Below are 13,165 nucleotides of genomic sequence, written 5' to 3'. Positions count from 1 at the left end.
CGCGTTTTAGGTGGTACCTGGAGGTTTCAGGCGCGTTGTAGAGGATCTCAGGGAGTGCAACAGATCCCTGAGGCCTTCAGGAGGTCTCAAGGGCGTTAGAGGGTCACAGAGGCGGTTCTGGCGGAACCCCATGTAACCCTGAAACCCCATGTAACGCCCTTTAAAGGCCCCTGAGACTCACCTGAATGGCTTTAGGACATTTGGTCGAATGACATTTGGTCGAATGACGTTTGGTCGAATGACATTTGGTCGAAAGTACATTTGGTCGAACGGACATTTGGTCGAATGGACATTTGGTCGAAACCCATTTTTTGGAAGAAGAAGCATATGACATTTAGTCGAATGGACAATTCGTCGAATGGACATTTGGTCGAAAGGCACTTACTGATGAAGAGCTTTGAATGGAAAATAATTTTATAGATTTCGGTATAATGATTTATATGTTACTGAACTTATTCGGTTGAAAGTACGTTTGGTCGAATGGACGCTAAGTCGTATAGCAATTTGATCGTGTTTAATTATATCAAACGTAAAAAAGCAAACATTGTAGTGCAGTGTAAGTTTCGGCTCTTCTTTCCAGTTTCACCATTTCATTGCGTTTTTGTGTATAACATACTGGCTTTTCCATCAAATATTTTTCCTTCTTTTCAACATACTCTGTTCTTTCAAGTGTATTATTTGTGCTGAGAGTGAAGAGTGGACATTATGGTTGTGATTTTTTCATCTATGATTTTTCCTTCTTTTGAACATAGGCTATTCTTTCAAAATTCGTATTTGTACTATGTTTGCTGTCATTTTATCATGAATTTTTCCTTCTTTGAAACATAGGCTATTCTTTCACGTTCATTTATTTCATTGCGTTTTCCTGTACCAACTACTGAATGTTTCAGAAGCAATTTCTCCTTTTGAATACAAGCTGTTCTTCCGTTTGATATTTGGATGTTATTGCTGCAGACTTTTTCATCGGATATTTTTCCTTCTTTTAAGGACAGATTGGTAAGGATCCAAAACTCGCGACTTCGAGCGTACACGTCTCTTCGTAAACAAAACCAGTGCACCTGATCTTCTTGTTTCAAGCTTATTATAAGTGAGCGAAAACAGCATTATACAATGCACTGTTGTTTGAAGCTTGCTTCTTGAGAATTGTGCGTCTGAAGTTCTGATGCACTGTTGAAGTGGGATTTCAAGACGTTTGCCCTTAAACATAGGCTATTCTTTGACTCAGTGTTGCATATGAACTGAACGCGAGCCAAAATGGTTATTTATGCAACAAGTTGCAAAATGATGATTTTTTTTCAGCACGAGTCGTACATTTATTCAACGAGGCTTGCTTGTTCAATAACATATAAAAAATTATGATACCGAAATCCACATCTCTTTTCATCAGTTAGTGCCTTTCGACCAAATGCGCATTCGACGAATCGTCCATTCGACTAAATGTCATATGCTTCTTTTTCCAAAAAATGGCTTTCGACCAAATGTCCATTCGACCAAATGTCCGTTCGACCAAATGTACTTTCGACCAAATGTCATTCGACCAAACGTCATTCGACTAAATGTCTTTCGACCAAATGTCATAGATTCCACCTGAATCGGCCTTCAAACTGTTGAAACACCCCTGAAATCGACATATTAATATTGAAACGTTAACGATACCCTTGACGATACCTGTTAGAACGCCATTAAAAGCCTCCTGAAGACCCCCGGAACGCCCCTAAAACCCCTTGGAACTCTCTTTTTTGGGCTTTCTGAGAACTTCCTGGAAACTTTCTAGGCCCTCAAGTAAGATCTGGTAGTGCAAACTATGTTTCTAACAGCATTTCAACTCACCTGTTTGGTAAGCGATTAACGCTCAAATCCAACGTTTGACGCTGAGGACTCTCTGCCGGAGCAGCTCCCAAAGCGCCACTTTCCTCGGATGATGTGGGACTTTTTCTGGGCGAAGTTAAGTTTCCACTAGACAAATCGACAGCCGGATCACGTTCACGGCGTGGCGATTTACTGCCCTGGATAGCCGCTTCCGTAGCCATATCCGAAGTAGTCTTGACACTCAAATTGATCGCCGAAAAGCCCGACCGTGCCACTGTAGGGCCCATTGTTGGCGCCACCGTTCCACCAGAGCTGTTGCTGCTGCTGTTGGTATTGGTATTGCTGTTGTTGATGCTGCTGGTGTTGTTGTTGTTGCTGTTGCTCGATTCGTATTGCTGCTGATAGACCGGTCGAGGGCATATCGGGCCAGCCTGGGAACTGTTGTTGTCGTCCATTTCCTGCTTCAGTACCGGTGGGGTCGACTCCGTTAAACCAAGGCTGGAAGTCTGACCCGAGGCCTGATGAAACCCCACCGCTGCCGAAGATGCGCTGTAGTCTTCCATCAAACCATATGGGGCATATCGAGTGCCGGGACCGTAGCCATGGTCATATCGATCGAATGCCCCGGAGTCGTAAGCTCGAGTCGGGTAGCCTCCGAAGTCATATCCGACCGCGGAGCCACCCATATGAGAGTTCGTATACTGTTGATGTGATTGTTGTTGCTGACCGTATCGGTAGTCAGTCTCCCGACCGTAGCTACTGCTGTCCAGCATGGTGTCTTTATTTGGTGCTTCACTGTCAAAATCTGGTTTTTCTGTTTTAATCACAGGAGTGATTTCTTCTACAGGTTTCGTTATGCTATCTTCAGCACGTTTCTCGCGAGGTTCTTCCTCTCTACGCTCAGTCGTCTTCAAGTTCTGCGGCTCCTCGGCTGCTCTGTCCTCCTTATCTACAGGAGAGATACTACGGCTACGCTGCACTTGATTGATCAGCGAAGATCGATATTCGTTCAACTGTTGATAGTTCAGCACAGCCGAATGGAGTTTCTGGCGAAACAACAGACCATTTTGATATTTGAGTTCTCGTGCTGCAGCTTTACTGGCGGCTGCCTTCGGACAACCTGATAGACTACGATGAGAATTACGGCCGGCGCTAACGTGACCTCGTCCGTTACAACCAGGTGTTGGGCATTTGAGGATTGTTTCGTGAAGTGCTAGTACTGAAAACAAAAAAAATACGATAGTAAAACATTTACACCAAAACCCTCAAAGGAAAACTCACATTCAGATGACACCTTATCCCGTCGGGGACATCCGGACAAGCTCCGATGATGGGAGTAGAGGCCAGTGACGTGTCCTAATCCTACACAACCCGGCGTGGGGCACTTGCTTGATTCTGCAACGAAAGGGCGAGCGAATTGGAAATGAGTAAACATAACCACTCCAAAAGCCGAACAAAGTTTATCTAATTTCACATCATGCAACCGGGGCGCAATATTGTGTGTCGGCGCTTCAATGCAAACAAAATACGATGAAAAACCGTGACGCGCTAGTCGGAGTTGTTTGCCGGCAGGTAGTGCCACGCCGTGTAGATATAGTTTTCCACCAGGGCCACTTTCGTTGGTCTATTGGCGGTGGTGAGTGGTGGCCTATCTATGTGGACTGTCGGCAACCGGTTGCGAAATAGTTCAAACAGATAAACAAGTGTTTGGCATTTTTGAACAATATTGCTGGAGAGACACGTTCGCCGAAAAGGACCAACAAACGGGTTGTTTCGGATTATGGCAAACAAGTTTTAATTAATTAGCTTGGATCGGAATGCATGAATCGTGCTTGACGATAACCACTTTCCGCTATCTCATATAAAATCAAGTATAAAACGATGAAACAAAGTTAATTCAGGAGATCTTGGTTAGATTTGGAAAACACAACGTATTTTACATATTTTGGATTCGCCGACATTTTGTCACCGTAGTACACTGAAGTTTTTTTTTACGACGGTAATGGTCCCGCGTAAAAAAAAAAACCGCGTAAAAAAAAACCGCGTTATTTCAAGACCCGTCGTAAAAAAAAAACCGCGTTATTTCAAGACCCGTCGTAAAAAAAACCGCGTTATTTCAAGACCCGTCGTAAAAAAAACCGCGTTATTTCAAAAAACGTCGTAAAAAAAGTCAAGTCACGTTAGATGTGATGCTGACTATTTTACGCGTGTTTTTGAAAAAACGCGGATTTTTTTTACGACGGTTTTTGAAATAACGCGGTTTTTTTTACGACGGGTCTTGAAATAACGCGGTTTTTTTTTAGGACGGACCGCGCAAAAAAAACCGCGTAAAAAAAAACCGCGTAAAAAAAAACCGCGTAAAAAAAAACTTCAGTGTACCTATATAAGAATATACTTGAACCAGCGCAATAAGGTTGCGCTAGAGATAGTTTATGTAAATCATAGCTGTGATGAATCTATGAGTACGTGCGCATGACGAAAGCCCTTAACCTCCAAGAGATTGAGGAGGGGGTTAGCCGGTTGAAAAACAACAAAGCCGCTGGAGCTGATCAACTACCAAGCGAGCTTCTAAAATACAGTGGAGATGCACTAGTGAAAGCGCACTACACTGGGTCATTACCAAGCTTTGGGAGGAGGAAGTATTGTCGGAGGAATGGATGGAAGGTATCATATATCACATCTACAAAAAGGGCCACAAGTTGGATTGTGGGAACTATCGCGGTATCACACTACTGAGCGCTGTTTACAAGATACACTCTCAAATTTTGTGCCGCCGTCTATCACCGATTGCAAGAGAGCTCGTGGGGCAATATCAGTCTGGATTCATGGGTGAACGCGCTACAACGGATCAGATGTTTTCCATCAGCCAGGAGTTTCAGAAATACCGCGAATACAACGTGCCCAGTGGCACTGCCCACACATTACTTGTTCATCGTTTTTAAATCGTCGTATGATACAATCTATCGAGACCAGCTATGGCAGATTAAACACGAATACGGATTCCTTGATACGATTGATCAAGGCGACGATGGATCGAGTGATTTCGACTATCAGGGACACTTTCGAGTCTCTTCGAATCGGCGATTGGAGAATTAGTGTACTCTGGCTGGTGACCGCCGACAATGGCTTAAATCTGGCCTACTTTGGACTCCGCATAACTCTACGATCGAACAAAGTTCGCCATCACACGAAGTTAACTATCTACAAAACGCTGATTAGACCGGTAGTCCCCTATGGGCACAAAACATGAACTTACGTGCAGAGGACCAACGCGCCCTTATAGTTTTCGAACGGAAGGTTCTGCGGACCATCTACGGCGGAGTGCAGATGGAAGACGGGAAGTGGAGAAGGCGTATGCACCACGAACTGCAGGAACAGCTGCTAAGAGAATCAACCATCTTCCACACCGCGAAAATCGGGAGGTATGTGTAAGTATTCATAATGCTATGCTATCAGTAGCGGAGCGGTAACACATCAAAGGGATGTCACTTATAAATTTCATCACGATACTGTCGATTACCAAAATGAAAAAAAAAACACATTTTCGATTGTACATATACAGAACACTTGGTTTAATTCCACATGCATAAAAATGAACAGTTCTTCTTCTGAGCTCAGTTAATCCTAATTGAAAGTCAGATTTTTCAAAATGAGGCACCGACCACTTCCCAAATTAGCTCATCTTCATTCTGAATACCAAGCATCCTAAGCAAATATTTACCCGAGCGAAGTGAATCACTTCCCTTTTGCTCGAAAAGCACACACCTCATCACATATGCTTGTCGACATCATCCCCAAGCCCATTCTTTCACCTTGTACTGAACGCTATAGTTGATGTGCGTAACATCCTTGTTTGGTACTTATTTTATGGGACTGTAAATGAATTTAGCATTCGTCCTTCACTCCCCCGCCTCCCAGCCCACATATTTTCAGAGGAAAAATCAACAAGGCACCCAACCGGCGGAGAGTAAACCGAGTCCAACTATTTTAACCTGTGTGATTCGACCCGTCCAGCGGTGTCGGTCAGGTTCCCCAGTTACCTACCGAAACATACCCGGAGGGTGGATAAAAGAAAAATACCCTATCACCCACGCTCCGACTAGACTCCAGATAGATCCGAGCTGAAAGACAGAAGCTTCAAATTCTCATAAAAAGGTCCTTATCGCATTGCACTGGTGAAATGAACGTACTGCTCCCGGTGATACGAACTAGCACGGCATCAACGGCGGGGGAGGAAATAGGGTCGGTGAAAGAATTCTAATCAGCTTCCAGCTCCCTGACAGGTGGCACACGTTGAAAGAATGCGTGAGGGAAAAGTAACACATGTCTCACAGAAAGAGGTAGTGGTGGAACAGTCAATATTCCAAGCACGTTGTCGTTGGTCGAAGAGAACGACGGAAAGAAGAGCTTTGGCTGGATGGATCACATGTATATGTGAAGTTTGCTTTTAGAGGCGATGGACATGAGAAGTGGAACTGAAGATGACAAAGTCGGCTAGTGTTAGCTGTGAGGCACTGCTGGCCTTAGCCCGTTCAGGGTTAGGGCAAAGGGAGACGACCACTGGCCAATTCCGCGAAGTACCCAGCTTCCTAGTGCAGTAGTGGAGTAGAATAACGAAGCTACCTGTAGTGCCATATAGCCACATCTGTAATGACGTAGGTATTCAGCATGACCATGCTGAGGGTGACGGCATCGATTCCCGGTTGGTTCAGGAACTATTTGTATAGGAAATTTCCATGACATCCTTGGGCACATGATATACATACGCAAAATTATCAGCTCTCAGTTAATAACTGTGAAAGTACTCATAGATTACTGAGCTGAGAAGCATGCTTTATCCCGGTGCGGAACATTATGCTAAGGAAAAACTACTGAGTGGCGGTAGATTCAATTGTGAGGCCAAGTATATGTGCGAATTATATACCGTCAGAGAAATCCTCGCAGGAATTTTCAGAGGAACTTCTTGAGAACTTGGTGGATAACTACATAAAAATGTAACGGGAAGAATAACGATAAACTGTCAGAGGAATTACCTGTCGTTCACTTTAAAATGAATTTTGAAGAAATTGCCTGGCTTATTCCTGAATAAAACTGTCGGAGGAATTTCTGAGTAAATAGCTGGAGGAGACCCCAGAAATATTGCCGAAGAAATTCCCCAATACATTTCCCAAGGAAGTCTTTCTGGAGCAATACCTAAAAAAAATCCTAATGATTCTCTTAACTAATTTTTATAAAAATTCCTACACAAATTAACGGAGATTTCACCCAAAGAACTACCGAAGGTATTCCTGTGTAATTCTAACGTAATTGACGCAGACATGTTTTAGGGATTTTCTCAAAGAATATTATGGAAATTCTTCAAGAAACTACTGCAAGAGTTTTTTGAGGGATGTGCGGATTAATCCCTAGAAAAATTTCCAGAATAATCCCTTAAAATCACAATCAGATAAATTTCTGATTATTTTTTCGGATTTTAGAAATTGTGGAAGAATGTTTGGTAGAATTTATGGGAATCCATCATGAATTTATGGGTCGTATGAATAAAGTAGCGAACTTTACTTCACAAAGTGTACTGCACGGTTGATATGATACCTATCGAACATTCCTGAGTTCTAATTAGTTTTGCCTAATGTTTCTCACAGAGATATTGTAGGATTTCTTTCACAGATATTACCAGGTCCAAGCAACACACATGTCACATAAGGGACGCATTTTACGCGCAGCTCGAACGCGAGTACGACCGCTGCCCAAGCCACGACGTCAAGATCATCATAGGAGATTTGAACGCTCAGGTAGGCCAGGAGGAGGAATTCAAACCGACGATTGGTAAGTTTAGCGCCCACCAGCAAACGAACGAAAACGGCCTACGACTCATTGATTTCGCCGCCTCCAAAAATATGGCCATACGTAGCACCTTTTTCCAACACAGCCTCCCTTATCGTTACACCTGGAGATCACCACAGCAGACGGAATCTCAAATCGACCACGTTCTGATTGACGGACGGCACTTCTCCGACATTATCGACGTCAGGACCTATCGTGGCGCCAACATCGACTCCGACCACTATCTGGTGATGGTCAAACTGCGCCCAAAACTCTCCGTCATCAACAATGTACGGTACCGGCGACCGCCACGGTACAACCTAGAGCGACTGAAGCAACCGGATGTCGCCTCAGCATACGCGCAGAATCTCGAAGCCGCGTTGCCAGACGAGGGCGAGCTCGATGAGGCCCCTCTAGAGGACTGCTGGAGTACAGTGAAAGCAGCCATCAACGACGCAGCCGAGAGCACCATCGGGTACGTGGAACGGAATCGACGGAACGAATGGTTCGACGAAGAGTGCAGAACGGTTTTGGAGGAGAAGAACGCAGCGAGGGCGGTAATGCTGCAGCAAGGGACTCGACAGAACGTGGAACGTTACAAACAGAAGCGGAAACAGCAGACCCGCCTCTTTCGGGAGAAAAAGCGCCGCCTGGAAGAAGCGGACTGTGAAGAAATGGAACTGCTGTGCCGTTCCCAAGAAACACGGAAGTTCTATCAGAAGCTCAACGCATCCCGCAATGGCTAAAACAAATGAGTTCGTGGGAAGTTATCAAGCCGGTTTCATCGACGGCCGGTCGACAACGGACCAGATCTTTACCGTACGGCAAATCCTCCAGAAATGCCGTGAATATCAGGTCCCAACGCACCACCTGTTCATCGACTTCAAAGCGGCATACGATAGTATCGACCGCGCAGAGCTATGGAGAATCATGGACGAAAACGGCTTTCCTGGGAAGCTGACTAGACTGATTAAAGCAACGATGGACGGTGTGCAAAACTGCGTAAGGGTTTCGGGTGAACTATCCAGTTCATTCGTATCTCGCCGGGGACTGCGACAAGGTGACGGACTCTCATGTCTACTCTTCAACATCGCGCTGGAAGGTGTGATGCGACGAGCCGGGCTCAACAGCCGGGGAACGATTTTCACAAAATCCGGTCAATTTGTGTGCTTTGCGGACGACATGGACATTATCGCTAGAACATTTGGAACGGTGGCAGAACTGTACACCCGCCTGAAACGCGAAGCAGCAAAGGTCGGACTGGTGGTGAATGCCTCAAAAACAAAGTACATGCTGGTAGGCGGAACCGAACACGACCGGATCCGTCTGGGTAGTAATGTTACGATAGACGGGGATACTTTCGAGGTGGTGGAGGAATTCGTCTACCTCGGATCCTTACTGACGGCTGACAACAACGTGAGCCGTGAAATTCGGAGGCGCATCATCAGCGGAAGTCGGGCCTACTACGGGCTCCAGAAGAAACTGCGGTCGAAAAAGATTCACCCACGCACCAAATGCACCATGTACAAAACGCTAATAAGACCGGTGATCCTCTACGGGCACGAGACATGGACCATGCTCGAGGAGGACCTACAAGCACTCGGAGTTTTCGAGCGACGCGTGCTAAGAACGATCTTCGGCAGTGTGCAGGAGAACGGTGTGTGGCGGAGAAGGATGAACCACGAGCTCGCTGCACTTTACGGCGAACCCAGCATCCAGAAGGTGGCCAAAGCCGGAAGGATACGGTGGGCAGGGCATGTTGCAAGAATGCCGGACAACAACCCTGCAAAGCTGGTGTTTGCAACGGATCCGGTTGGCACAAGAAGGCGTGGAGCGCAGAGAGCACGATGGGCGGACCAGGTGGAGCGTGACTTGGCGAGCATTGGGCGCGACCGAGGATGGAGAGCGGCAGCCACAAACCGAGTATTGTGGCGTACTATTGTTGATTATGTCTTGTCTTAATGATGTTGAACAAATAAATGCATAAGGGATACGACAGCGCAGGTTTTAGTTGCGCAGAAGTCACTGTGACTGGCAAATGGATTGATACTTACATGTAAATAAGTTCTGTGACTTACTAAAACCTGCGCAGCCGTCACACTTCGAGGTGTTGCTTGGGGGTATCAGTAGGTCAGCTTCAGAGGCATGGGCTCCTAGAGTTCCTCCCGGAGTTTATCTTGAATTTTTTCTCGCAATACTTTTCGGAGTTACATATTTCAAGAATTCTTCTCGGCATATCCCCTAGAGATTGTCAAAAGCTTACTTACTAAATTTGTAAAAGAATTATTTCGGGATTTCTCCTAATGTTTTTCCCAAGGTTTTTCATGAATTTTCTACAGGAGTTCATCCCAGAATTTCTTTCAGAGATTTTCGCGGTATTGCTTCCAAGATCCCTCATGGGATTTCTCCCAAAGTTCCACCTGCAACTTCTTATGGAAATTATCGTAAGCTTTCTTCTGAAGTTAATCCTGGCATGGTTCTCAAAAGGTTCTCGCAGGATTTTTCTTAAAGTTTCCTTTAAAAATTTTTTCCGGAAATTAATGTAGGAAGATTCCTTCAAGCGTTTCTCCGAAATGTCTATCAGATTTTTTCAGAACTTTTGCTAAACTTTGTCCCTAAACTTCTTCCGGAGTTCATTCAGAACTCCTTTTGGGATTTCTACAGGAGTTATCGTAGATATTTTCTGTGTTTTTTATGCTTTTCTTTATAGTTGTTTCCGAGACATATGACATATCTTGCTGTAATCATACTGAGATTTCTCTCAGAGAGATTCTAGGATAACTCCCACTGATCTTCCCAGAATCCCTACCAAAAATAATCCTGCGATCCTTATAGATGTCTCTTTTGGTATTGCTGTAATAATTACTTTGGGAGTTCGGGAGTTGTCCGAATTTTCCACAAGTTGTTTCTCGAAATACTCTGGAGCCTATCTGGAACATTCCAGAGGGGTATCAGGAAATTTTATGAATTTAAGATTTGTTTTGTAGGGTTTAAACTTTTTCAGATACGTTCCACGAGGTATAAGGGGCATTTTAAAGAGATTCAGAGACCTCCATGGCCGTACATAAGACGTCGTCAAAACATGTTTGAGTCGCCGGGGCCCATGGCGTAGTGGCTACACATTTGCTTCATAAGCAGATGGTCATGGGTTCGATCCCAGCCCCAGCACTTTCGTCGGTTGGTCTTTCTCCCCTGTGAGCAGCTGACACTGACCCTACTCTGAGCCCATGGCTCAAATGAGCCCGATTATTGGGACATCGGCGAACGGCAACTCATAATGGACCCCCAATCGTACTGGAAAAAAGAAACAATCAACAGCCAACACAGCAACATCCTCGTGCTCATCATTCTACCATGATAGGGTAGAGAGTGAAAGTAGCGCAACGGTAACCAGTTCGCTGTAGTATAATTGAAATAGAATACATTTAGGCGCAGTACAAAGTGTACACAGGGAAAAATTTCTACTCAGTGGCTGAGTTGGTATTACTCAGAAATCGAAAAATCCTTTGTTTTCTTACTCAGTTTCCGTTAAAAGTGGGACAACCCATTGCCAATGGGTTGTCCCACTTTTAGTCGAAACTGAGTAAGAAAACAAAGGATTTTTCGATTTCTGAGTAAAGCCAACTCAGTCATTGAGTAGAAATTTTTCTCGGTGTAAGTACTGTTTCCAATTGGAATCGCTCACACAGTGCTCTTGTGGACAAAAGAGCTGTAAATTAGGTTAAGTGATTGAAGAATAAAAAAAAACTAGGGGTGGGTAATGTCTGAGACATAACCGCAATGTTGACGTAGGACAAAGGCTGGAATGAAGTTCTGATTTTTATATATTAAAATGGGCCCTTTCATTTGAAGTCTTACATCAGCTGATTTTTCGGGTCATTGTTGCCCGACCTTCGTAAATAAATGCCTAACGGATTTATCACATAAAAGGCCTATACAATGTATACTGGCAAAATTAAAATCAGCGGAGTGATGTGTTGATTAAAGTTGTTATATCGTCGGTTTCCTGCAATAGGGGCACAACTCAAAATTTGTCATTTTTTGAGATTTTGATGGCAAATGATGAAAAACTATGCAAACTTTCATCTCACAAAGACTCGTTCCGAAATTCGTTGAGAAACTCGAGATTTTTGCATTTTCAACAATTTTCCGCAAAAAAGGCACAACTCAAAATCAGTCAACTTTTTTAATAGTCGTTGAAAAATAGTAATCCAAAATTCATGAAACCGATAGTCCTTCAGTCCCCCTCCATGATACAACAGTCGAAATTCATTTACTTTTGTAGAATAATGAGATAAATAAGTGAACTTGTAGGAGGTGCTTCAAGGTTGCCAATTTTAAAACGCTCATTCTGAAAATTCACATTTTTTGAGTTGTGCCCCTAATGCAGGAAACCGACGATATGATTCATTTCACTGAATGCATTCATAAGATGTTAATTAGTTAAACCTTCCGTAACTCGCGTGGTTGGCCATCACTTGGGGGTTGAGCATTATTTCATTTTGAAGATAAAAGTTCAACCGTTGTTTGAAAGAATTTTCGTCGAAAGGATAAAATGATTATAATATTGAAAGGCGTTAAGCCATAGCTTCCCAAGCATCATATTGCGATCGTGGATTAGAATAATGACCAGTTTCACTATTGCTGGCAACGATGCTCTGTCTTTTGCTTTTTGGTTGCACTACATCTCGATCGATGTTGGAAATTATCTAATTAACTCTTGAGGATTCATTTTCGATGGTCCTGAAAAGAACCGGTTTGAATAATGGACGATTATGATGCATTCACCATGCCACGTATTGCGTGTTGGTTTTCTCTGCGGAGAATGCTGGACGCCGTCGAAAATTGGCCCACCGCTCCGCTGCCATGGATGCGATTTCTGGTGCTATCATTAGCACGATAGCCGAGAGTAGTCGCTGAGTTGGTGTGCTGCTGTCTTGCTGGAAGTGACATCCACCTCCAACATTCTTGACTGAACCAACGAAAATGACGAAAGAAAACAGAGAACACTGCTTTTATACCCCTAGATTAGCAGATGAAGCTCCTCCCATTTGGCTGGCTTTGCAGTTTATTCCGTTTGCATGACCTGTCCCGCATGCTCCAGACGCTTCAAACGATTAATCAACCAAGAAATGAGAAAATTTTCATTGAACGGCTGAAGTAACCAAAATATTGGATGGTTGCACCACACTTTTCTTGTTCGATGGAATGAAATTATCTAATTCACAACTCTTGAGGAATAATTTTTGGTGGTCCTGTAAAGGACCGTTTGATTAATTGACGATTTTAGGAAGGAAGTGGCATGAATTCACCATGCCACGCAAGGCGTGTTGGTTTTCTCAGTGCTGAATGATGGACGCCACCTGAAACTGCCCCGACGCTTGCTGCCGTGGATGAGATTAATGACCGGCTTCACTCTTGCTGGCAACGAAGTACACCTTTCTCGATCGAGGGTGGAAATTTCTCCAATTAACTCTTGAGGAATCACTTTCGATGGTCCTGAAAAGGACCGTTTGAATAATGGACGAATTTG

The 13,165-nt window shown here is 44.1% G+C and overlaps 1 protein-coding gene across 1 annotated transcript in view; it reads right to left on the bottom strand.

The window, feature by feature from the left end:
- LOC109422996 (myelin transcription factor 1-like) overlaps nt 1-13,165 on the bottom strand; it is a 90,816-nt gene that overhangs the window by 39,495 nt on the left and 38,156 nt on the right. Inside the window, exons 3-4 of the mRNA XM_029861614.2 lie at nt 3,091-3,204; nt 1,831-3,028 (exon numbers count right to left, since the gene is read on the bottom strand). Of these exons, the coding sequence (XP_029717474.2) occupies nt 1,831-3,028; nt 3,091-3,204 (1,312 nt within the window). The remainder of the gene's footprint in view (nt 1-1,830; nt 3,029-3,090; nt 3,205-13,165) is intronic.

Source organism: Aedes albopictus, chromosome 1 (assembly GCF_035046485.1).
Source record: "Aedes albopictus strain Foshan chromosome 1, AalbF5, whole genome shotgun sequence".
Lineage (NCBI taxonomy): Eukaryota > Metazoa > Arthropoda > Insecta > Diptera > Culicidae > Aedes > Aedes albopictus.
Note: the sequence above shows the minus strand (reverse complement) of the source record. Positions and strands in the feature narration are given on the sequence as shown.